Source organism: Ovis aries, chromosome 10 (assembly GCF_016772045.2).
Source record: "Ovis aries strain OAR_USU_Benz2616 breed Rambouillet chromosome 10, ARS-UI_Ramb_v3.0, whole genome shotgun sequence".
Taxonomy (NCBI): domain Eukaryota; kingdom Metazoa; phylum Chordata; class Mammalia; order Artiodactyla; family Bovidae; genus Ovis; species Ovis aries.
In genome coordinates this window covers 48,120,591-48,145,597 of record NC_056063.1, presented here as the reverse complement: position 1 = coordinate 48,145,597, position 25,007 = coordinate 48,120,591, and the positions used below count along the sequence as shown (strand labels likewise).

General features: G+C 37.2%; 2 protein-coding genes across 8 annotated transcripts in view; one reads left to right on the top strand and one right to left on the bottom strand.

The window, feature by feature from the left end:
* The window catches only part of PIBF1 (progesterone immunomodulatory binding factor 1), a 228,876-nt gene extending 224,787 nt beyond the window's left edge, over positions 1 to 4,089 (bottom strand). For 3 of the 4 annotated variants that reach the window (XM_004012184.6, XM_042254938.2, XM_042254939.2), the window contains exons 1-2: positions 3,872 to 4,089; positions 2,476 to 2,775 (exon numbers count right to left, since the gene is read on the bottom strand). In XM_004012184.6, the coding sequence (XP_004012233.3) occupies positions 2,476 to 2,727 (252 nt within the window). In that variant the 5' untranslated portion in view covers positions 2,728 to 2,775; positions 3,872 to 4,089. Of the gene's footprint in view, positions 1 to 2,475; positions 2,776 to 3,871 lie in introns of those variants that run through there. The other variant, XM_042254940.2, reaches the window with a different exon arrangement.
* Positions 4,090 to 4,356: 267 nt separating this feature from the next.
* The window catches only part of DIS3 (DIS3 homolog, exosome endoribonuclease and 3'-5' exoribonuclease), a 27,261-nt gene continuing 6,610 nt past the window's right edge, over positions 4,357 to 25,007 (top strand). The window contains exons 1-18 of one of the 4 annotated variants that reach the window (XM_060394522.1): positions 4,504 to 4,623; positions 4,896 to 4,962; positions 5,211 to 5,368; positions 5,512 to 5,589; positions 7,580 to 7,773; positions 8,191 to 8,264; positions 12,140 to 12,307; positions 13,058 to 13,222; positions 14,400 to 14,513; positions 14,636 to 14,773; positions 15,333 to 15,479; positions 15,859 to 15,975; positions 16,236 to 16,337; positions 17,885 to 17,949; positions 18,038 to 18,122; positions 19,586 to 19,713; positions 22,175 to 22,261; positions 24,445 to 24,601. In XM_060394522.1, the coding sequence (XP_060250505.1) occupies positions 7,680 to 7,773; positions 8,191 to 8,264; positions 12,140 to 12,307; positions 13,058 to 13,222; positions 14,400 to 14,513; positions 14,636 to 14,773; positions 15,333 to 15,479; positions 15,859 to 15,975; positions 16,236 to 16,337; positions 17,885 to 17,949; positions 18,038 to 18,122; positions 19,586 to 19,713; positions 22,175 to 22,261; positions 24,445 to 24,601 (1,641 nt within the window). In that variant the 5' untranslated portion in view covers positions 4,504 to 4,623; positions 4,896 to 4,962; positions 5,211 to 5,368; positions 5,512 to 5,589; positions 7,580 to 7,679. Of the gene's footprint in view, positions 4,624 to 4,895; positions 4,963 to 5,210; positions 5,369 to 5,511; positions 5,590 to 7,579; positions 7,774 to 8,190; positions 8,265 to 8,833; positions 8,985 to 12,139; positions 12,308 to 13,057; positions 13,223 to 14,399; positions 14,514 to 14,635; positions 14,774 to 15,332; positions 15,480 to 15,858; positions 15,976 to 16,235; positions 16,338 to 17,884; positions 17,950 to 18,037; positions 18,123 to 19,585; positions 19,714 to 22,174; positions 22,262 to 24,444; positions 24,602 to 25,007 lie in introns of those variants that run through there. The other 3 variants (XM_042254935.2, XM_004012179.6, XM_060394523.1) reach the window with 3 other exon arrangements.

Here is a 25,007-nt window from a genome sequence, read left to right as displayed (position 1 = left end):
AAGGGTCAATGATGATTATGTATCGTAAACTCAGGAATATGACTAATTTAATCTTCTACATTTTCAGCCCAACCAGAAAACCACCACAATAAAAAATTATATAAAGCACCATGGGATACAATGTAATAATAATAATATAGTGTTAAGCAAGTATAACTACCCCTATTACTTATTGTACAAGGGTCAGACATGACTGAGCACACACTCCATCACAGCCATCTAAGAGTTTATGTGCATTGATTAATCTTCCTAACAACTCCATGAAGTACAAAACATGATTATTATTTTACAGGAAATCAGGGAACAAAAAACTTAAGGAATCTGTCCAAGGTAAATGTAAGGGCTAGGATTTAAACTCAAACTGTGTGTATCTAGAACTGTAGCTCTAATTTGCTATACTTGGAAGCATCTCAAGAGTAAACCACTATTCCAGTAACGTAAACATTACATTTTAAAAAGAGAAACCATTGACAACTGAGCACAATGCAAGGTGAAAATGAGCAATTTAAAAAGTAGCCAAATAAAATGTAATTTTGAATGTGGTACACAGCTGAATATCACAGAATACTTAAGGCTTCCCTGGTGGTCCAGTGGTTAACAATCCTTTTTGGAAAGCAAAGGACACCGGTTTGATTTCTGGTCTATGAAGATCCCTCATGCAACGGGGCAACTGAGCTCCTGTGCGACAATTAGTGAGCCAGCCCCCTGGCCACAACTACTGAAGCCTGCGCACCCCAGAGTTTGTGCTCTGCTACAAGAGAAGCCACCGCAATGAGAAGTCCTCACACCACAACTAGAGAGTGGCCCCCTACTCGTCGCACACAGCAAGAGACACCCCAGCACAACCAAAAAATAAATAAATATTTTTAAAAACAGATTATTTGTTGACTGTCTGGGTCAAAGAATGGAGACCTACCTTGGGGTTCTTCAATTAGTTCCAGTGAAGGAGATTTTAGGGGTAGAGATACATAAGCCAGTATCACCATGGGAATCCATTTGAGGAGTAAAAATATGACTCAAGGAAAAGAAATGGGAAACCACTGGATACAATGATAAAATATCAAGTGACCTAGTCTTGGTAGGTGACACCACAGAGAACCTAAAAGGAAGTCTTAGGAGACTTACTTGGATGGAATACAGGCTTTAGCTTTCCTGGTGTTAATCCCACCTGGCTCCATCACTTCTATGTGAATGGCTTTGGTAAGGTATTAACCAGTTGTGGTTCCATTTTTTCAAGAGCAAATGGGGTTCAGCTACTCATATAAGAAACAGCCGAGCATATGCTAGGTGCCAGAGACAGTTCTAAGCGTTGGAGCTACAACAGGGACTACAAAGATGTCCCCTGTTCCTGCGCTCAGGAATCTTACACTCTATTAAGAGACAAATACCCAACAAACAAGGCAAGTAATCCTATGAACGTGTATAAAAGGCACAAAAAATAAACAGGGTGAAAACAATGAGAATATTATTTTAGTCAATAACCACAACAATAACTAATACTTACTGTGTACTTAACGAAATACCCACCTAATTTATTCTATTGGTTCACTTAATTTGATGGGTCAGAGAAGATGCTCTAAAAGCACCTGTACCTCAAACAGTTGTACGGCTCAAATGAGATAACACATGAAAAGCTCACAGAGCAGAGTCTGGCACAGAATAGGCACTCAATAAACATTAACTATTAATGTTTTTTTAAAAATGTACCTAAACGATTTCTTTACATCATCAAGACCTTGGGGTTTAGGACATTTCATTTTCCTAGACAGGTGTGGTCAAGAAATTTTTCTAGCAGCATGATCCCTATACATAGGCAAGAACTACCCAAGACTGACTTAATAGAGAAAAGACAAGATAACTGAAACCAAATGGGAGGGGAGGAGATAGGTAGAGCTGGAAGTCAAGAGCAAAGATGGAGGGTTTACCATCTTCCATATCTCTTCTCTGTGGAAAGAGAAGACTTTCTCAGAAGACAGAGTAGTAAGACTTAAGCAGTGTCTCCTATCTTTCTGAAATCCCTGTAAATTTTTTTATCACTAGTGACAACTTCACCAGGTCTTACATAAAATACTCTAAAAAAACCCACAAAAGGCAGAAAAACAAGGACTGAGGCATTCCTTCTTATTTGGCAGATAATTATTAAAGCTACGGTAACTGAATTTGTTATACTTGGTACGATGACACAGGAACTATCAAATAGCAGGGTATAAAAGGAACCAAATCTCCATGGTAGAGGATTAAACAGATTCAATAATGTAATAATAATCTTGATTCTTCCTACCCAGCTAGTCATATCAGAGCTAATTCTCAGTGAAGCAGAAAAACAACTTGGCTAGAAAAAAAACACCGATAATTATTCTCTCAAAATGTTAAAAGTATCAAGTTCCGATTATATATTCATAAGTTTAATTCTTATTTATCTGCAGTTTGAAGACAACAAAGCACACTGATAACAAAATTTACATATGATCTTACCTTTGTAAGATAATCAACCTTCAAATTATCGATCATCATATTTTTCTGTGATAGCTCTATTTTCAGTAACTGAATATTATGAAGCAGTTCTTTCCGTTCAATTAGCTGCCTGGTGATTTTGATCTTGCCATCCTGCTCTTCTGATGAGGAAATATCATCTGTAGGAATTGTTGTTTCTAAACTAATATCTTCAGATTCCAGGGAGCTAGAGATGTTCATTTTTTTTGATGCCTTGCTGACTTTTCGAGACATTTTAAATTATTACGGGTCACTTTTCGTTTCCAACTCTATCTCAATTTTCTGTAGATTAAAAAATATTGATTTAAATATATTCAAACATTCTTTGTGGAAAGCAGAAAGTTTATCAAAGATAAACTAAGGATTCCCTAGGAAATTATTAGGCAAATGGGAGGACCCCCAAATCTAGGACAGATTGGTAAATTACTGCTCAAATCAAACATATTAAATCAAACTCATTAAGTCCTATTATGAACCCACACTTTTGATAAGTGAAAACTCAGTTCCTGGGGGCAGGTCTCTTACTTGGGTGTAAAGAAAGAGATAAACAATAAAGACTTAAATCGCTAGTAGCCAAGAATGCTACTCATAAAAGTAACACATGTTATAAGATAAAGATACTTCTGAGCTGGTCAGGGAAAGGTTACACAGAGGGAGGATTTAGAATCTTGAGGGATTTGGAGAGGAGTAATAAAAAATGAAAAGCATGCACGTATAAAGGTGATAAAACTGTAAAACAACCTCAGGAGATAATGGTAGTCAGGTTGGGCCAAGTCTATGTGAAAATGAGTAGTGACTCCTCACCCCACCACCCCACCCCCACAGAAATACACAGAAGGGTAGTCCTTTATGCATAATCAAGACTGTGGAGGTCCTTGCATATTTCAATATGTTCTAAATTTATCCTACAGGTAATGCTGCATCACTGAAGTTTTTTGAAAACGGGAAGCTGAGATAAAACACATTTTTATAAACTTGCAGATAGCAAAATTAAACAAGATGGTAAAAGAAAAATTCCTCAGTCTAAAACTCTACCCTTTCACACAAATTCCAGCAACTACCTGCTTTTAATTCTGCACAATATAATAAATTACTTATGGTACTGAAGATACTAGTTTTTGTTTGTTTTTTTTTAACTGAAGGATTAGGAAAAATGTGTATAGGAGAATCCTGAGAACTCTGGATGGATTGGCTTCCCTCATTTTTAAAGGGACAGCGGTAGGTAAGGAAAGGCGAATCAAAGACAGGTAACATCACCGGGATTACAAAGGGTGAGGGACTGGCACTGCCCACACGTGTTGCGTGAAGGATAAAACCCGAATTTGGCAGCATTAGAGGATTCCTACACCAATGCGAAAACAGAGTAGCCTCGAGCTACCTGGAAAGCTTCAATTACTCCACGCTGAAGACTCGAGCAGTTGCCTCTTAGTGGAGCTGGAAGTGTCTCCAGAGGGCAGCTTGGGTTGCAGCCCCTCAACAAGGAATCACAGGTGGGAGACGGTTAGCACCGGTAACCAAGACAACCATTTCCGCGCCGGGAGGACAGAGGAAACAGATCCCTGGCTGATGCCCACGCTGCCGGAACTCAGCGCTCCCGGGTCCACCCGGGCGCGGGAAGCAATGAATGCTGGGAGCTGGAGTCCAGAGGTGGCCTCGCCCATTTCATGGACGGAAAGGGCTCTGGGCTCCGCCCATCTGCCCGCTTTCGCCCAATCCTCACAGACCTTAGAAGGCCAGTCAACGGCAGTCTCGAAGTTTTTCCGCGAGAGGGGTACACTAATATCCCGGAGGAGGAAGGAGCGAACTTCTGGTTAAAGTGCGGTTGTGCAACAGGGCTCCGAGCGTGACACTTTCCGCCGGAAGAGCACTAAAGCGGGTCGGGATTCCCAGCAGGGAGGCGAGATGCTCAAGTCCAAGACTTTCTTGAAAAAGACGCGCGCGGGTGGCGTGATGAAGATAGTGCGCGAGCACTACCTGCGGGATGACATAGGCTGCGGTGCGTCGGGGTGCGCGGCGTGCGGCGGAGCGCACGAGGGACCTGTCCTCGAGCTGCAACCCCTGGACCGGGCCAGCAGCCTCTGCCCGCAGCCACACTACTTGCTGCCGGACACCAACGTGCTGCTCCACCAGGTGCGCCGGTAGGCGGGCGGAGCCGCGGCACCGCTGTCCCACCAGGAGAAAGGGAGGCGGGGACACTGAGACCCTAGGAGGAGCGTCTTGGGCAGCATTACGTACTCAGGGAGAGCCAACCCCACCGGGACCCATGCCTCCTGCCCCCAGGCCGAGGTTCTTTTTCCTTGTACTGTTGTTTTTTTTTTTAACCTTTACTTTTTTGAGTTCTTGGAGTTATAAGAATTTTAGATCCGTCAACTTTCTAACTCCTGCTGTCTCTTCTGCCTTAGATTTTAATGTCTGGAGGCCGGGGACCTGGGCTTCTGTGGCCTCCTGCCTGCGACCCTCAGGCAGCTTGTAAGTCCCTACGAGCGAAAACCATGTGGGCCAACGTATCTCTTTATTAATGATTAATTCGTCAAAGTTTTGTAACTAGTTTGTTCACACGTGTTCTTTAATCGACCTGCAGGGTTTTCTGCTGCAAAATAGCTCCTTAGTTTAACGTACAGGTAGTTTAAAAAAAAACCGGCAGAGGTTTAGGTTCAACAGAAGCAATTTATGAATGAACACGGGAAAAAATAACTATTTATTTATTTGCTTAAAAGATTGATGTCCTTGAGGACCCTGCCATCAGGAATGTCATCGTGCTACAAACAGTTCTCCAAGAAGTGAGAAATAGGAGTGCTCCGGTATACAAACGAATCCGAGATATGACTAATAACCAAGAGAAGCATTTCTACACATTTACTAACGAACACCATAGGTAGGGGGGAAAATTACCTCAGTTATCAAGAAACTAGAGTTAGCTAAATTGGGGGGTGAAAGTTCCTGGCTGTCACCTGTGACATTGTTGGAAGATACACTGTTAAGTTTCATACTTCTGGGAGTAATGTTTGATTCTTACAGTTTACAGACCTTGCTAAGGTCACATAGGCATCAATTGGGTCAAAGCCAGAACCGAAGTCTCCTGATTCCTAGAATGTGGTAGGTCCTTTAATTTCCAAAATGTGTTCATTTTGAATTGGTTTTAGCATGAGTTGAGCAGTAGGATTTTGGAAGATGAGATTTGCCTAGGTTTTTGATATACCATATTATATGAATAACCAACATAAGTTAATTAAATATAGGAGTTTATGAAAGAGAGCTTTAAAAATATAAAGCAGGTATATTCTTAATGGGCTCTTAAAAGTTACACTAATACCTTATAACTGATCATATTGAAGACAGTAAGGTTAAGAAATAAAATTCGTTTCAGATTTAAGATGTTTGTTTCAACTTAATGTGTGATCTTAGAAAATATGTTATTGTCTATTTATTACATTGGGCTTCGTGGGTGGTTCAGTGGTCAAGAATCCGCCTGCCAATGCAGGAGATGTGAGTTCCATCCGTGGGTTGGGAAGATCCCTTGGAGGAGGAAATGACAACCTGCTCCAGTATTTTGCCTGAAAAATCCCATGGACAGAGGAACCTGGCAGGCCAGTCCATGAGGTTGCAAAGAGTCAGACATGACTGATGGACTGAACATGCATTTCTTGTATTACATAAATAATTGATAACAAATCCAGTTTACTTTTATTAATCAGGATTTGTCAATGTTGCCATTATTGACATATTGGACTGGGTAATTTTTTGTTATGGAAAGGCTGTGTGAGGCACTGGAGGGTGATTAGCAGCATTCCTGGCCTGTACTCACTAGATGCCAGTAGCAAACACCCCCCCCCCCCACCCCCCACCAATCCCCTGAGCTGTAACAACCCAGAATGTCTTCAGATGTTGTGAAATGTCCTCTAGGGGGGCAATATCACCCCAGATATTGAGAACTGTTGGGTTAGACAGTGGATTGGATAATGAAATCCCATGGGCATATACAACTTTAAAAATGTTTAATATCTCAAATTTCTCTTCCTTATTCTTATATCCCACACTTAAATATTATTTATGTAAAGAATATCAGTTAAGCACTTCAAGACTTCTTGTTTCTATCTCCTCCTTAAAATCCAAAAACAAGAACTGTTTTTCAGCACTCAGAGACCTAGTTTCTGTAGAGCATGACCATCAGATTTTTAATCCAAAGTTAACACTTTTGTTGGCTTAAGTGCAGTCAATAGAGCTTAGCAGTACTGGGGTTGACAGGAAGAATTAGGACACTCAGGCATGCTAAAACCAATTCAGAAATTTATGACCATGTCTTTGATAATTCTGAAAGCATAAGCAGGTATGTTTATATTAAAGCAGGTTTATTTATATTTATTATAAAACTCTAAAATTGAATCCTTAACCTTTAAGAAGTAGGTAGAAGTTATTGTGCTGAATTTTGTAATTGTTCTTAAATTTGGCTTTGAAGAACAGATTTAAAGAAGTAAGTATACTGACATTTGATAGCACAGAGTTGGTGGACTTAGAAGGAATATGCAGTCATATCTGGGTCTTGTCTTTCATTCTCTTGCTGGCCCTTGTCATGTATTATGAGTTTATCATGCATAATTTACAGGCATCGTGTATTTAATAACTACATTAATCATATGATCACAAGTCATCTAATCATACAATTGGTAGCTTTTAGGAATTTCTGTTAATCTACAGTTTGAATGAAATCTCATTATCAGACCTGTAAAATATTAGTATAGTTTTTTTTTTTTTTTCAACAAACTGATTTTTTTAAATGTCCCAACCTATAGTATAAATTTCTGTGTTTTTCTTTTGGTGAGGTGAATTTGTTTTAGCCTTTTTATTATTCCATTAGTAATATGATTTTTTTCTTTCTAAGCAAATTTTTGTCTTAAAAACATCACTATTTTATCTTATTTATTTCCTCTGTGAGGTATAAATGTGAATACATTGAGGGGAAAAGATGTACTATTGACTCTAAGTTCAGTGATCATTAAGCATTTATGTCCAAAGACTTTTTATGTGTGCTTGATTCTGTTGGTTTCCATTTCTTATCTTTCTCTTTTCCCCTTTTCATTGCACTTAGAGAAACTTATGTAGAACAATTACAGGGAGAAAATTCTAATGACAGGAATGATAGAGCCATCCGAGTAGCTGCAAAATGGTACAATGAACATTTGAAGGATATGTCAGCAGAGAATCAGCTGCAAGTTATCTTCATAACCAATGACAGGAAAAACAAAGAGAAAGCCATAGAAGAAGGGATACCAGCGTTCACTTGTAAGTCTCCATGTATCCAGACTGTTAGTTCATGTTTGCAGATGCATGCAAAAATTATCATCAGGCCCATGGTCAGATGTTCATTTGACTATTTGGTATTTTCATGGTCATATATAGCTTAATGTGATATTTGTGTATTTTTTTTAATTTTTCAACATTGCTAAGCTAAGCGAGTTGTGCCAGCAGTGGCTGTTAATTTCCCTGTCAACATTTGGAATGGGCTTAGCAATAAAAGTTCATAGACACACTCGATCCACTGCCTCTCGGGCTTGACTACCTCAACAGAGAGGGTCCCCCCCCCCCAAAAAAAAATTGACATGTGTACTGTCACAAATAAGATAACCCATGTTCTTCTGAATCTAAGGGGGATAAAAAAACACATTTAAACTTATCAAGAACAAAAAACTTATTTTTCAGGTGAAGAATATATAAAAAGCCTAACTGCTAACCCTGAACTCATAGATCGTCTTGCTTGTTTGTCTGAAGAAGGGGTATGTTTGAGTTTGCTTTATTTTGTTTTTGAGAAGTGAAAGATTAACATAGCCACTTTGGGATGTTAAGCTTATAATTACCAGATTTAGAAATTGGAGTATCAGTGGGCAAGCTGGAATTGAAATAGGAGTTTGGTGATAAACAACACGAATGGCTGCAATAGGCTTTTGATCAAAATGCCGTCCCTAAAGTCTTGACTTCTACAATACCACTGTTCACTGATCCTCAGCAACCCAAGTAGGGCCTGGCACAAGGTGGCACTGTTTGTGTGATTAATCAGTGAAGGAACTCATGGCTGGCTTGTGATAAGGAGTAGGTATTTGACAAACAAACGGGTGGTGGGCACTGGAGAGAGGGTATCCAGCTGTAGTGTTAATTCCATAGGAGGGGGAGGGCTCATGAGAAGTAGGACAGGAAGGGAAGGGGCCAGATAGTGAGGACTCAGCAATTTATTTTGTTAGTAGTTTTTAAACTATCATATAAAGGTCTCTCTAGAGTCCCTTGGACTGCAAGGAGATCCAACCAGTCCATTCTGAAGGAGATCAACCCTGGGATTTCTTTGGAAGGAATGTTGCTAAAGCTGAAACTCCAATACTTTGGCCACCTCATGCGAAGAGTTGACTCATTGGAAAAGACTGATGCTAGGAGGGATTGGGGGCAAGAGAAGAAGGGGACAACAGAGGATGAGATGGCTAGATGGCATCACTGACTCGATGGACGTGAGTCTGAGTGAACTCCGGGAGTTGGTGATGAACCGGGAGGCCTGGCGTGCTGCGATTCATGGGGTCGCAAAGAGTCGGACACGACTGAGCGACTGAACTAAACTGAACTGAAAGGGCTGTTACTAATAGAAGTTAGCACATAGGATTCTGGGCTCCCTACTTTATACTCAGGCTGAACACATTAAAGGTTGATGAGAGTGTGGCTAGGAGGAATGGAGAACAATCAGAAATGTTACTTATTTGGAAAACCACTCTAATCTTGATTTACAAGATGATACATTGTATCTCAGCAAGATCAGAGGCAGAGGCAGGAGTAGGGGGTCACTGCAGTAGTGGATATGAGAGGGAATCCTTAACCTTGTTTCCTTGAATGTGAAGTGTGTTTGGCAATAACCGTGTCATAGCATTGTTAGGGTTGGATGGTGATAATGTTCAGTTGCTAAGTCGTGTCCAACTCTTTATGACTCCATGGACCACAGCACTTTAGGCTCCTCTGTCCTTCACTATCTCCCAGAGTTTGCTCAGGTAATAGTAGTGTTAATAAAATTCTTATCTCAGTGCCTGGCACATAATTATGGTAAATGTAAATGGTAGATACTGTTAGGTTTTATATAATAGTATATTATATGTGCATCCAATCTTTACAGCGTTTTTTTCTCTTCCTGTTTTCAACCAGCTACTTCACAAAACTAAATAGAAGTGAAAAAATAAAAGCTGGACTTTATTTTTAGAATACAGGTAATAGGATTATCCTATCTAATATATATGCACTAGTTGCATGCAGCTGTTTAAATTTAATTCAGTTTACAATTCAGTTTCCCAGTTGTGTTGTTCACCTTTCAAGTGTCCAAGAGCCCCTTGTGCCTAGTGACTACCATATTAGAGATCACAAGAACACTTCCTTTATCACAGAGTTGATTTGGGTAGCACTAAATGAGGTGGATAGGTCTAAATGAAGAAACAGGAAGTAATCCAACATTGATAATTCACGGTATTTGACTATGTACTGTGACAGAGTAGAGTAAATGTAGGATATAGTGAAACTGCAGTCAGTTCTATTATAGTACGTGTGTGTGTTCCCCAAAGTCACTGTGCCACGTAAAATTTTATATAATGAAAACTACAGAGCTTGGGCTTCCTTGGTGGCTCAGATGGTAAAGTGCCTGCCTATAAGCAGGAGATCCAGGTTCGATACCTGGGTCAGGAAGAGCCCCTGGAGAAGGAAATAGCAACCCACTCCAGTACTCTTGCCTGGAAAATCCCATGGACCGAGGAGCCTGGTAGGCTGCAGTCCATGGGGGTCGCAAAGAATCGGACACGACTGAGGAACTTCATTTTCACTTTCACTTTCACAGAGCTTAAGGGAAAATGTGATTAGGGACACATGCAGAAACTTCCTGACGCAGTGGAAAGAGGGTTATCTCAATTTGAACAGAAAGTTGCTAAACCAGATGAAGATGGTATGGCTAATAAAACATGGTAATCTTAAGTAACCATTAGGTGTTTGAGGCGTGTGTGTGTGTGTGTGCGCGTGTGTGTGTGTTTTGTGGATTCAGCTTGGTTCAGCTGGATGCAGTTCTCTGCTCTCACCTGGTAGTTTTCTAATTTACCAGTTGCATTGGAACACATTTGTGTTTTCAGAACAAGCATGATAGGAGAGCTAACCGTACTTAGCCAAGGCATCTAACCCAGATTTGAAATGTCAAGGCTTCTTGATAAAATTGTATCTAAGTTGAGATGGGAAGGATGTTAAAGCAAATTCCTTTGAGACAGAGACATTTTAGCTGTGTTGTATGTTAAAGGAGTTAATGACTAGGGGAAGAGCATTTCACGTGGAAGGAATAGCAAGTTAAAAGGCTCTGAGGTTAGAATAAGTTGACATTGAGAAATCCCTAAAAGTGTGGATGGGATGTGAGCAAGGGAGAAAAATGTTAGGAATGAAGTCAGAAATATAGGCAGGGACCAGATCATGTAAGGATGTAGTAAGTCATGGAAAAAATCTGGATTTTAGTCCATGAGTACTGGACAGCTATTGAGCAGAATAATATACCTATTTCCCTGTTCTAAGGAGAATAGGTTAGAAGCAGGGGCCTCCACTTAGATGGATATTTTAGTATCCCTGGGAGACAAGACAGAAAATTGGATCATGGTAGCAGAAGTTAAGGTAGTGAGAAGTCAGATGTTGTGTGTATTTCATTGATATAAATATTTTGTTGATTTTAGGATTTGGTGATAGATGGGACTGTGAGGGTACAATTAGTTTTAATAGGCCATATCATTAGTCTGTTTAATAGGTCATGTTCATGGTAGGTTTAATAAGTCCATATTTATTTTTAATAGTTCATGTTTATATGATGGTGAGGATGTTATAGTACAGGGGTGAATTTGATTCCAGAGAGAGAATAACAAAGTTCTTGAGTAGAGGTGAGGAAGTGGTGGATAGATGCTCATAGGTGAGCAGATTCAGCATGGAACGAGTCTCTATTGATTGCTTCCGATTCTCATTGTGGAGGTGGAGGTCCCTTATCTGAGAATGAGGAAGGAAGACAAGGAACTTGGAGAGTTAAGCAGAAGAGAAAGTATAAAATGATCTCCTTAGAAGATGGGAAATTTAGGAAGTGTAGACGTCTAAAGGAGCCAAGCAGTTAGGTTATCGGATGTTGGAGGTCTCAGAGGATTCTGGAAGGCATTGTGGTGGATCTACAGTAGGTCCCAGGCTACCTCTGTCTAACTGCCTTAGCTGTTTAAAATAATCTAAGTAAAAATAGCTTTTCTTGTGCTTTCCGGAACCACAGTCTTCTCATACATTTGAGGTTTCCTATTACCCTTTATATACTTCTGCCCGCTCACTTGATCACATAGCTACACACCTTCATTCGAGAAGGTCTGGATGGGGTTGGAGGGGTACATAGAGTTTTTTCTTCGGTGGCTGATACCAAAATGTAATGAAATGGAAATGTTTGTGTATGTTGCCGTAAGAATAAAAAGCATTTTTTTTCTTACTGTGCTATGTTCTTTTAAATTCATAAGAGTTGTATATACTGTAACGTGGGTGGTTGTTTTAAATAATACCTGATAGTGATAATAGTTGTATGTGGAGCATACCGAAGACTCACATACTAACTATATCTCTTGGTTTGCTTATTTCACAGAATGAAATAGAAAGTGGAAAAACAATATTTTCAGAGCATCTTCCGTTAAGTAAGCTACAACAGGGCATCAAATCTGGCACATACCTTCAAGGGACATTTCGAGCCAGCAGGGAAAATTACTTAGAAGCTACAGTATGGGTCCATGGCGATGACGAAGACAATAAAGAGGCAAGTGTGTACATGAGTTCGTTTCACACTAAAATATTTCTGTTCATTTTTTTCTTTCCTAAGTGTTTCAGATTTTTGTACAAGAATTTAAATTTGCTTTACCCTCCTAGTTTGTGAGCTTGAAGTAAGTTATGTGAGAAGTCACAGATGATAGAATTAATCATTTTTTCAGGAAACTGCTTATTGAGGTAAAGAACTTTCTATTAACCCCTTTTAAGAGAATACAAATATAATCAATCAAAAACAAACCCTGCTATGGTGCCTCTATTTTCTGCATTAGGATCTATTATAGGAAATACCATTTACCTAATGTATAATTGCTCCAGAGGGCTTCCCACACTTTAAAGCAAACAGCAGTCATTTTGGGGTGCTGACTATTTGCCAAGTACTTGTCTTAGTGCTTGGAATGCTGCATTTCATTTAATTTTCAACTCTGCCTATAAAAGTAGGCACTCTTTTGTTTTACCAATCAGGACCCTGAGATTTAGAGAGATTAAAAATTCTGGTATTAATGTAAGAGTTATGTGGAACACATGAACACAAGTCATATTTTCTGACATTGTTTTTTCTGTTTGATACTGAGAAATTTAGAGGGCAGAGCAAAGGGACACTATGACGGAAGAAAAAATATAAAGGAAGGGAAATAGACATAGAGACATCAGAATATATCTCAACTTCTTTAGGGCAACCTTCCCATTATTATACAGCCTTTGAAAATATCTGGGCATGTGTTCTTTGCTATTCACACAGATAATCTTACAAGGACTTAAAAATTTAAACCGAGCTATTCATGAAGATATTGTGGCTGTGGAGCTTCTTCCCAAGCATCAGTGGGTAGCACCATCTTCTGTGGTTTTACAAGATGAAGGTCAAAATGAAGATGATATAGAGAAGGAAGAGGAGAGAGAACGCATTGTATGAAACCAAACAGGTTTTATTTTTTGTCTGTGTAGCTTTGATTAATTTGTTAATGTATTAGCTTCGGAGAAAATTCAATGAAACAATTTTGGAGAAAGTTAAATGAAATAGGTTTCGTTGCTTTCAGATTTATGGAATAAAATTATAGTTCTGTAGGTTTAATGTATGTCATATACATAGTTGATTTCTTTTCCTCTAAGTTAGTCTTTTAAATTAATGTCTTACTTTGCTCAAATAAACAGGTTGAAATACAAAATACAAAAAGACTTAACTTGAGTATGAAACTTGAACTCTGACATTCAGTTATATGATCTAGCTGAATTGTTTAAGTAAATAAAATTTTCTTTTTTTTTTCTTTTACAGATTTAAAATTTTCCAAAATGCTTTTATGCAATGTTTAAAATCCCCTCAGCATAATAGATGTACTTCTAGGCCCTTAAAAATAGGTCTGTTTAATAATTCCTTCTCTGTTACCATATTTATTATGATGAGAATCCTTTCTGTTGTTTTTTATGACCTAAAGTCTACCTGATAGGTATTTTTCCATTTTAGAATTACAAGAATGATACAAGTAGTTGGAATTCACAGACCATTAGTAGTTCTTCTCTCTGTATGAATTATAATCACTACTTTGGAGTCTTACTATAACATTATCTTTACAAGGTCCAGGCCATAGGAGAGTATTAGAGGTGAAATAGCATAGGGTTCTTTTGCTATTTCTAGTAAGAACTATTACTTATTTGGGTTTATATTTTGAATAAGACAAGCATTTAAAGATACATCTCTTTTTTTAAAATAAATTAATAAGTACCACTCTGCTCATTACTGGAAACTACTGAAATCCTGTTAATTACCAGACCTGTGCATGAGCGTGTGTGTCTGTATATGTCAGTAAAGCCTCACATTAAAACTGAAGAGTTGGGTTCTCACATATTTATTCAGTTTTCTCTTTTGGGGTTTTTTTTTTGGTAGTGCTTTATTATAGAACTATTTTTGTGGTTTTGTTTGGCATGCTCTTGCTAGAATCTTGAAGCATCAAAATTCCATAGTTTTATGTCATAATTTACTGCCTGAAAAAGTATTAGTATCTGTATTCTAATCTTGAAGGGAAATTGTCTCATTACCCTTACAGGACAGATAACTGAAGGTTTTTACTTTTATTTTTACATCTCAGCTTAAGACTGCTGTAAATGAAAAAATGTTAAAGCCTACAGGTAGAGTTGTTGGGATAATAAAAAGGAATTGGAGACCATATTGTGGCATGCTTTCCAAGTCTGATATTAAGGAGGTGAGTAAAGAGCATGTCGCTATGTAATGGAAAATGATGTACATTGAACAAAATTTAGAGCCCTCACCTTGCCCCCATCCCCAGCCTTTTGTGTGTAAATGCTTTTTCCTAATGTTCTCTAGTCAAGAAGACATCTCTTTACTCCTGCTGATAAGAGAATCCCTAGAATTCGGATAGAAACCAGACAGGCCTCTACATTAGAAGGACGGAGAATTATTGTTGCTGTTGATGGTTGGCCGAGAAATTCCAGATATCCAAATGTAAGCTTGAAATAATAATTTTATGTTAGACTATTTAAAACTTTAGGAATAAAGTTGCTTCTTTTACTAAAAATAGAATCTGTCTTTATATAAAAGGCATGCTGAAATTTAGGAGTATTAAGTAGTACATCCAATCTGAAAATTAATCCTAGGAAATTCCAATGTAAATCACTTGGTTAATTTTACTCAGACTTCCTAACAAGTAATTTTTGGTGACAGTGACTACAAAATTAGTGTTTGAGACCTAAGTAGATTCTAGTAAACAAATTTTGAAGCTAGGATATTTGAAGCAACTTTTAAACTTGAGAGATAATAGGAACTAAACAGAGACCTTGTTTTATGAGAACTGAACTCTCAGAAAGTCTCCACCATAAATCACTTGAGAAGTCTTGTCATTTTTAGCTTTAATTTACCTAATAATCATTTTTAAGAATTGTGGAGAAAATTTAGAAATACTAAAGTGGTAATGGAAAACATTCAACCATTAAGTGTGATAATAGAATATAAGTTAATAAACAGCTGTAAAATACACCGGTCTTATAATACTCTTTGGTTTTAGGGACACTTTGTGAAAAATTTAGGTGAAGTTGGAGACAAAGAGACTGAAACAGAAGTTTTGTTACTTGAGCATGATGTTCCCCATCAGGCTTTCTCACAGGCTGTTCTTAGCTTTCTACCAAAGATGCCCTGGAGCATCACTGAGAAGGTATGTTGAAAAGAATTCCTAGTGAGTTTATGGATTACTGTATCTAAGCTACTAGTTGTATTTGGTTTCTGTATGTGTCTTTTAAAAACCATGTAGAAACCTTATCCCCCTCCTCCATTGCATTTAGTTTGCTACAGAATGCTTAGGTTATCACGAAAATCATTTACTTTACTAAAAGACAGACTTTTCTAGGCGACAGACACTGGCTGATATCACATTTTCCAAAGGCAAGGGCTTCACAAATTATAAATCATGAAGTGTTGTTATCACTGAGAATATAAAGCTGCTTTTTATTATAATTATCATTGATTTTATAGAGCTGTGTTACATCTGTACCACCAAAATTGTTTTCTAGTTTTCAATAATATGGCATTTTTAGGACATGAAAAACCGAGAAGACCTGAGACATCTGTGCGTCTGTAGTGTGGACCCCCCAGGATGTACTGATATAGATGATGCTCTCCATTGTAGAGAACTTGAAAATGGAAATTTGGAGGTATTTGTAATTACGATGACATTCTATTCAAAAGTAGTTCTGGTCTTGAATTAATTTTCTTTTGACCCATTGTAGAATTTGTGAATTATTCATGTCAGGTAGAATCTGTTGTAGCTGCAGAGACTCATGGGCATGAAAAAGCTGAAATGGTAACTGTGACTGGCGTCTTCTTTTCCTTTTAGCTGAATTTCTTCTCATTAGAATTCCTTTGGTACATTTACCCAGTTAAGCATGTTGACATCCTTGTTATCTTTTTTAAGGTTGGTGTTCATATTGCTGATGTTAGCCATTTTATTAGGCCAGGAAATGCTTTGGATCAAGAGTCAGCTAGAAGGGGAACAACTGTATATCTTTGTGAAAAGGTAAATGTGTTAAAGTGGAATTTTGATACATCTCTTCTGTCATCTGTTTTATTCTTAATTAAGGCATCTGAGGTGTTTCCTGAGGAAGGGAGAGCCTCAGTATTTAGCGAAATATGAGTAATCACTTTGTTAATTGTGTAGTTTGTCATAATCATGGGTACTTTTGGATTCTGAAACAGTGTGGAATAGTATATGAATTAGCTAAAGGACACACATAGAATAAGGCGACCTTCAGTTCAGTTCAGTCACTCAGTCGTGTCCGACTCTTTGTGACCCCATGAATCGCAGCACGCCAGGCCTCCCTGTCCATCACCAACTCCTGGAGTTCACTCAGACTCACGTCCATCGAGTCCGTGACGCCATCCAGCCATCTCATCCTCTGTCGTCCCCTTCTCCTCCTGCCCCCAATCCCTCCCAGCATCAGAGTCTTTTCCAATGAGTCAACTCTTCGCATGAGGTGGCCAAAATACTGGAGTTTCAGCTTTAGCATCATTCCTTCCAAAGAAATCCCAGGGCTGATCTCCTTCAGAATGGCAACCTTAAATCAGTGAAAATATTGCAGTGTTTTTTGTTACTTAGCCAAATAACAGGTAGATGCAGTTGATATGAGTTGTTGTGAAGTGTCAACTTGTCTAAGTAATTAATATATTTTCCATTTTTTTATATATAGTTAAGTCATGAGTCTGTTCTGTCACAATTACTATTTCTTCTTCATAAGTGTGCTCCCAGAAACTTACAGAGAATAATTGTGAGAGTAGAAGGGAAAGTCAGGCTTAATTAACTGTCAGAGTTCTTTTGTGTACCTTTTTTCCATAGGAATTCATTGTTTCTGTTTTTTAAGGATGTTGAAAACACCATGCAGTTTGTGTGAAGCATTGGAGGAGGGTCCCGTTGTAGAGTTCTTAGGGCTTGTGTCTGCTAGCTAGTACAAACATTTTGTATAGAGCAGAGATTTCAAACTTTCAGGGCACAGCTAGGTGGGTAGTGTAGAGAACTTACCACTGACATGAAATCCAGTTTTCTTCCATTGCTTTTTTTTTTTTTAAGCCACTCAGTCATGTCAGACTCTTTGCAACCCCACGGGCTATACAGTCCATGGAATTATCTAGGCCAGAATACTGGAGTGGGTAGCCTTTCCCTTCTCCTGGGGATCTTCCCAACTCAGGGATTGAATCCAGGTTTCCCATATTGCAGGCAGATTCTTTACCAGCTGAGCCACCAGGGAAGCCCAAGAATACTGGTGGGTAGCCTATCCCTTCTCCAGGGGATCTTCCCAACCCAGGAATTGAACCAGGGTCTCCTGCATTGCAGGCGGATTCTTTACCAATTGAGCTATGAGGAGAGCCCGTTGCTTCCTTCTTGTAAAAATTGTGTGTAGCTACTTCTCTAGAAATAGACTTGTTTTTTTTAATTTCACATTGTCTCAATTCTATTTATAGAGGGCTTCCCCCACCCTGCTTAGAACACCAATGTTATTTGAGAATAGAACCTCAAATAAATGTATGGATATAGCTCAGTAAGCTGCTATCTTATTTTATATGTTTCAGAGGATTGACATGGTTCCAGAGTTGCTTAGCTCTAACTTATGTTCCCTGAGATCTAACGTTGACAGGTATTTATGCACGCTTCTTCATAAAAACATAGTATTCACTACTTTAACTGATTCCCATTAACAAATACTGTCTTACTTTTGTCCATAGGTTGGCATTTTCATGTATTTGGGAAATGACTCACAATGCTGAAATCTTAAAAACGAGGTTTACCAAAAGTGTCATTAATTCTAAGGTTGGTTTCATGTTTAATATTTCATGTTGCACATCTTTTTTACTTTTAACAATGTTCTAGATTGTTTTTTAAAAGTTAGGTGTATTAAAAAGAAGTTTTCCCCCAGTATTGCCACTAAATCTTGTTGTTTTCAGTTATCTGCTTAATTTTTGATGTTATCTAGAAATGAGATTATGTGGCAGTTTTTCTGTCATCAGAAACTTAGAAAGCCTGTATGCTTAAGTGACCAAGTAGATTCTTTTAGCCCTAATGTAGGAACTCCAGTATTTGAAGTTATCCCAATTTATAACTGGTTAGTATTTTAAAAGATGGTGTGTAAACCATCTTCTTGCTCCTCACATTTTTCACTGAAATGATATAAGCCACAGTTGAATTCTAGTAGAACTAGTCTGAAATTGATGTTCAAAAAGAACGGAGCCAGATTACATTTCTCACTCCTTTTCTTCTTTTGTATCTTTCATCCAGTTTTGTTATGTTCTCATTTTGCTCTGATTCTTCCTCTGATGTCTGCGAAACCCTCTTTTTCCAGTGATCTATTTTCTAAGGTTACCTTCTTTTTTCTCCCTTTAACATCTTTCTTTTCTGATTAGCTAGTGGTTGGAAATAAAGCTTAGTGTGAAACTGACAAGGAGTCATGTGTGAATGATTTAAATTTTCCTAGATTTATATTTTTAAATAAGGGGAGTTTATAATTCTCCCAAAGTTGGTTAGTGTAGCAAAATTTTATATGAAAAAAACTTAGTAAACATGTAACATAAAACATTTTTAGACAAGGAACTCTTAGCTCCTAGTAGATAAGTTGGTTCTCCCAAGAATCTATCCTGATCTGCATCACCTAACTCTTTTTTACTATTCCTGATTTTTACTCATAAAACTATTTAAAAAAAAAAAAGGCTAAAAGGCATTTTTCCATGAGGAGGGAAATATAGGAGCAGAGCAGAAAGCTGTTTGTTTATTTAGATTGTACTGGAAATTAATCTTTTCTACTATGATTTTCTAATTCTTAGATTAAATACTTAATTTGGGGTATTTAGTAGATTTCCTATAAAACATGATGTCTCGATTCTTACGGTTTTATTATTCGCTGTATGTAAGGAAGTACTGGTCATCTGGAAATGATTTCACTTTATAGTCATTATCAAAGAATAATCTAACCTTCCTTTTATCTTATTTTAACTTTTCCTAAGTATTTATGCATTAAAAGAATAATGAAATAAATGAGAATTTAACAATTCTACCATTTAATTTTGTTTTAATGTAAGTTTGCTTATGTTGTGTAATGCATCAGATAAGAGTTAATGAACCAGAAATCATCAGTGTGGAATATAAATATAACTAGGACTCTCTTTTGTTATTGATTTTAGGTTTTCTGAAATCATGAATATTTTATAGTGGAAACATAAATTTTCAAAAGTAAACCAGATTTTTAAGCATTTGTATTAATATATGGTTTCTTTTTTTAGGCTTCCCTTACATATGCTGAAGCTCAGATGAGAATTGATTCAGCAGCCATGAACGATAATATTACTACTAGTCTCCGTGGACTAAATAAACTAGCTAAAATTTTGAAAAAAAGAAGAATTGAAAAAGGGTACATTTCAAAAATATTGATTTATTTTAATTCTCCTATCCTGCTGTTAATGATAACTTGTGAACTCTTTATGAAATGTTTATCTTGGTCAATGATGAATTATTTAATAGACTGAGTAGGGACTCTTAAATAGATACATTCTATTTCTTCTAGCTACCTATTTAAATATTAGCGACTTGATTCTGGACTGATGTTTGTTCAGGAGTTCTGTTATGTTGAAGACCTTGATATGTCTGAATTAAAGATCTTGAAGAAATTTTTGGAAGGGAAGATCTTCTTGAGACTTTTCTATGGCTTGTTCCTGATTTTAACTAGAAATGAATTTCAAGACTAAACGTTTTTTCTCAGATGTTTCAATAAAGATAAATGAAATCCTTGCACTTAGAGTTGGAAGAGATTTTTAGAGCATGTTTAATCCAACATCTTCAGTTTTTAAATGATTAGGGGTTACATTGAAGCAGTCTTACCGAAGATCTGATCACTAGTGGCAGATTCACATCTTTTAGCTGTTATCTCATGGCATTTGCCTGACTGCAAAGGAGTTTTAAGGAATATCCACATACCCAAATCTGTTGAAGTAGTCAGAAGAAATTTGATTCTTGAAAAACAATCAACTGTCAGAGTAAAGCAAGTACTTGAGCCTTTCATATGTTGGTCTCTGGATGCCCATGCCCATCCACAGTGGAGTCACAAGTGGTTACTGAAAGTGGTTTTGCTGGGTAGTGCAAACTCTAGATCTCTGCTGTTTTCATAAGATGTGCCTATTAAAGCGAAAATTAAAGATTAAAAATTCAGTTCCTGAGTGACACTAGCGGTATTCCAAGTGCTTAGGAGCCACATGGTAGGCTGGTGGGTACCATATTGGATAGGGTGGATTGAGACCATTTCCTGCAGGACGTTCCATTGACAGTGGTGTTCTAGGTATTTATGCTGAGCCACCCCTACCTAACTCTACTCATATTTCAGTTTTCTGGGAATTTTCTTATGATCCAAAATACTAAACTTGAAACTGATTTGAAAAGAAATTGAAAGGATAATTTAGATGCAGTAAAACCCAGTGAAAACTTTATTGCTCAAATTTGTCATTAAGACGTAAATAAGATGACTATAATTAGATTTCTTTTGTAATGCAAAACAACACATTTTTCATCGTATTCATTTATTGAAGGTTTACAGTATGCCAGGTATCAGAAGGTTTCTTGTAAAAGCAAAGTGAATAAAACCAATTGAAACTATTTTGACAGTTTTAAAATAAGAGATGTTGATTTGTATCTATAATGTAGATTGTGATTAGGACAGAAAAGCTATTTATTTAATTTGAAACTCTCTGTACTTCTAGTTTTGAAAGTAGATACTCATCTACTGGTAAAACCTATCATTGAGTCTTCTCAGTCTTAGGGTGAATAGAGAAAGCAATCAGTTAAAAAAAAATGGTTATCTTTCACCTTCTTAAAGGATATGTTTTATCTTAAATTATATCTGTCATATGTCTATCTTAAAGGATAAGAGTTATGTTTTAAATGTTCTGTGAAGAAGTAATGATCAAAATATGATTAGTGTACCTTGCTCTTTAGGTCAAGCTGTATTAATTAACACGTTAATTGTAGTGTAGAACCTTGTATTGCTCAAGTTATTTGTCATGGAAAGAAAGGCATATTTGTCAGATTCCCTCTCTAGTATTCCTTCTATAGTTCTTGCAGTAAAGGTGAGTCAAGGAAAAAAGGACTTGGAATCCCACTTGCCCCAAACTCATCTTTTCCCCTTCTTTGTGATTGTCCAAAGTTACCCAGCCTCAATAAAATTCTTAGTTTCTGGTTGATTTGGAACTGACTGGATGCAGATAGGTTCATGATGTGTAGAACCACATTATGCTTGCCTTGTGGAAAGAAGAACTTGCCAAATCTTTAAATGAGCTGTGCATGTAAAGCACTTAGCCTAGTATGTTATCTGACACATAGTACTCAGATACTAATAGCCATCAGTATCTGTAACGTGAGTTGTGGTTTATCAGTCTCCTCATTGGCTGGTTGAGTGTATGTGGAAGATACTTTTGAACTGAGGATCTTTTGGTGCTACTCATTTGCCCAGGGAAGCTTCCCTTTTGCCTCTTTCCACCATCCCTCACCCTTCCTGTAGTAAATAAACTATAACTGATTGCGTTCTTTATGAAACTTATCAAACCCTCTCATTTTGGGTACGGAAGACATTCTTTATCCTGAGAAACACAGGGACTCATTTTGTTGCATTGCTGTTGTCCTGCCTTTTAAAATTGATTCTAGAACTATAAACTATCAGACCATCTGTGAAAATATAAAGGAACATAAAAGTTAGCAGGTGGTTATAAAGCTTTCAAAAGAGAAACTGTCACATACTTGCTTTAATCATTTCTGTTTTAAGAGTAACTTCCAGAGCTATATCTGTTACTGCTCACATAACTGATTCACCTCCTTATTTTATTTAGGGCTTTGACTCTTTCTTCTCCAGAAGTTCGATTCCACATGGACAGTGAAACTCATGATCCTATAGATCTGCAGACCAAGGAACTCAGGTATGCAATTTTTTTTGATGAGTAGTTGATAAGATTATTATTTTAATATAATATCTAGTGTATATATTAATAAAACATTTGTACCCCCAAATATGTATTTTAGTGGAGTCATGATTTCTGTAGAGAAAAATAAATAAAACTCAAATACCTTATTTGTATTATAAAAGAAAACTTGCCAGCTTCATTTGTTTTAATGTGTGGTGTATTAGAACTTGACTAGTAATAGTTATTGTAAGTAAAAGAGGATTACCCTCATTAATTTCTTAAGTATTTAATAGAGAATAATAGGGAATATACTGTGATAGGACAGACCTAGGCCAAAACCCTGGAATCTGAAGTCACACTGCCTCAATTTGGATCCCATTTCTGCCAATGACTCCAGACAAATTATTTGACCTCTTTACACTTCAATTTATTTTTAAGTAAAATAGAATTGGTAGTGGTACACACTCATAGGTGTTGTGAAGAATAGTCAGAGGTTAAGCCTTGTTATTGTTTTATTGATTTGGGTTAAGGTTTAGGAGGCAAGGGCTTCTCTGGTGGCTCAAATGGTAAAGAATCTGCCTGCAATGCAGGAGACCTGGGTTCGATCCCTGAGGCAAGGCTGATTTTGATTAAGTCAGAGTTAGGCGTCTTTCCATACCTTTTATATAAGGTGATTCTGAAATTAAGCATGCATTTACACTTTTCTAGCAGATGACCAAGGATTAAAAACGGGATTATACTCAAGTTTGTTAGTTAGGACCAGTGTGTGCTTTACAGCTTTAGAGCTACAATTTAAAAATACCTTTGAGTGAACTATGCAAATAAGTCTAATGTTAGTAGGAACAGTACACCCACTACCAAGGGCTCTTTTGAGGAAAATCTTGAATCTTGTTTTACCAAAGTAGAACATCAACCATTTCTTCTTACCAAGAATAAAAATCACATTTCTAAGAGATTGTCCCCATAGTTTTAAAGACATGTTTGGAGGTCTTCCTAATTAAAAAAAAAAAAAAATTAACGTGCTTCAGGAGTCTTGTCAAGAAGTTATGTTGTTAAAGAAGGAAACATGAGTGACAGATTAATAATGCATTTTCAGTAACTTGGGAGAAAGCACTATTAAACAGAACACAGGGGCTTACCTGGTGATCTAGTGGTTAAGAATCTGCCTGCCAGTTCTGGGGGCATGGGTTTGATCCCTGGTCTGGGAAGAAGATTCCACATGCCTTGGATAAACTAAGCCCATGTTCCACAACTGCTGAAGCCTGCTCACCCTAGAGCCCATACTCTGCAATAAGAGAAGACACCACAACAAGAAGCTTGCGCACCACAAAAAAAAGTAACCCCCGCTCACTGCAACTAGAGAAAACCTGCTCACAGCAATGAAGACCCAGTGCAGCCAAGCAAATAAATAAAATTATTTTTTTTTAAAAAAGATCACTTACTAATATTTTGTATACACAAATCATTTACTGTGTTTGATGAAAAACAGTATCAAATTAGTTAAGAGTTTTGAAGTCAAGTCATAATGGGCCCAGATCCTGTTACACTAGTAATTCTGACCTTTAGTGAGAGATTAATGTTACACATCTTTAGTTTTCTTATCTACAAAATAGGATTAGTACCTATATTCATATGTATATACATATATGTATATGTATGTATATACATGCACACATACCACAATGAAAACAGCACTTATAGCACAATGCCTGGGACATAATAAGCACCCGAAATAACTATTTTAAATATCTTTTCATTTGTGGAATTTGTTGGTGAAAATTTCAGTTTTTTTAAGCCAATATTGATATGACCTAAATAGCTTTTAATTCTTAGAAAACTGTATTTCTGTAGATACAGAATTAAATAAAAATCTCCTTAGACTCAGTGTAAAAAGGTGAAAATGCTTATGATTTAGGTTTTACATGTTACTAGAGTTAGTAAAGCTTCTGTTTTTTAATGCTGCTTGTAAAATACCCTTTAGCATAAGATTTACTCATGCAGTAGGTGAATTGTAAGAGATTGTTAGCATAGTAACTAAGAAATGAAAGGGATGTTTAATTCTTAAAAATACTCATGTGTATACACACATGAATGTTTGCATAGGAATTTTCATTATCTCATTAACAGAAAAGATAACTTGTGAATGATATGTGGAAGTCTCATTCTTTTTCCTTATTTAATGTCTTTTCATTTGGCAGAGAAACAAATTCCATGGTGGAAGAATTTATGTTACTTGCCAATATCTCTGTTGCAAAAAAAATTCATGAAGAATTTTCTGAGCATGCTCTGCTTCGAAAACATCCTGCTCCTCCTCCATCAAATTATGAAATTCTTGTTAAGGCAGCTAAATCCAAGGTATGGTTCCATAGCTAGAAACATTATCTGTATTCATGTTGTGATGTAGTGTTTGCACTGAATAATCTATAGTCACAGTTCCATAAAAGTTTTGTTCCCTCATGCAAAAATGTGCCAGTAATTCTTTTCATTAAAGAAGTCATCTAACTTGGGTATGGTCATCTCTTCACACAGTGAAATCATTTGCCCTATACTAAAGCCAGATGTTCCAGGCTACGTTATTTATAATATCCTGAACGTGTTAAACTTTTCCATGTCTCTGTGCTTTTACACATTTTCTTCATGCTTGTGTTACTTCATGTCTCCTCTGAACTACTGACCTTTTAAGACTTAGTTGTTTTTTTTTCCTCTTTATCTTCAACTCGCTTCAGTCCTCTTTCACATCCCTAAGGAAGAAGTCCATTTT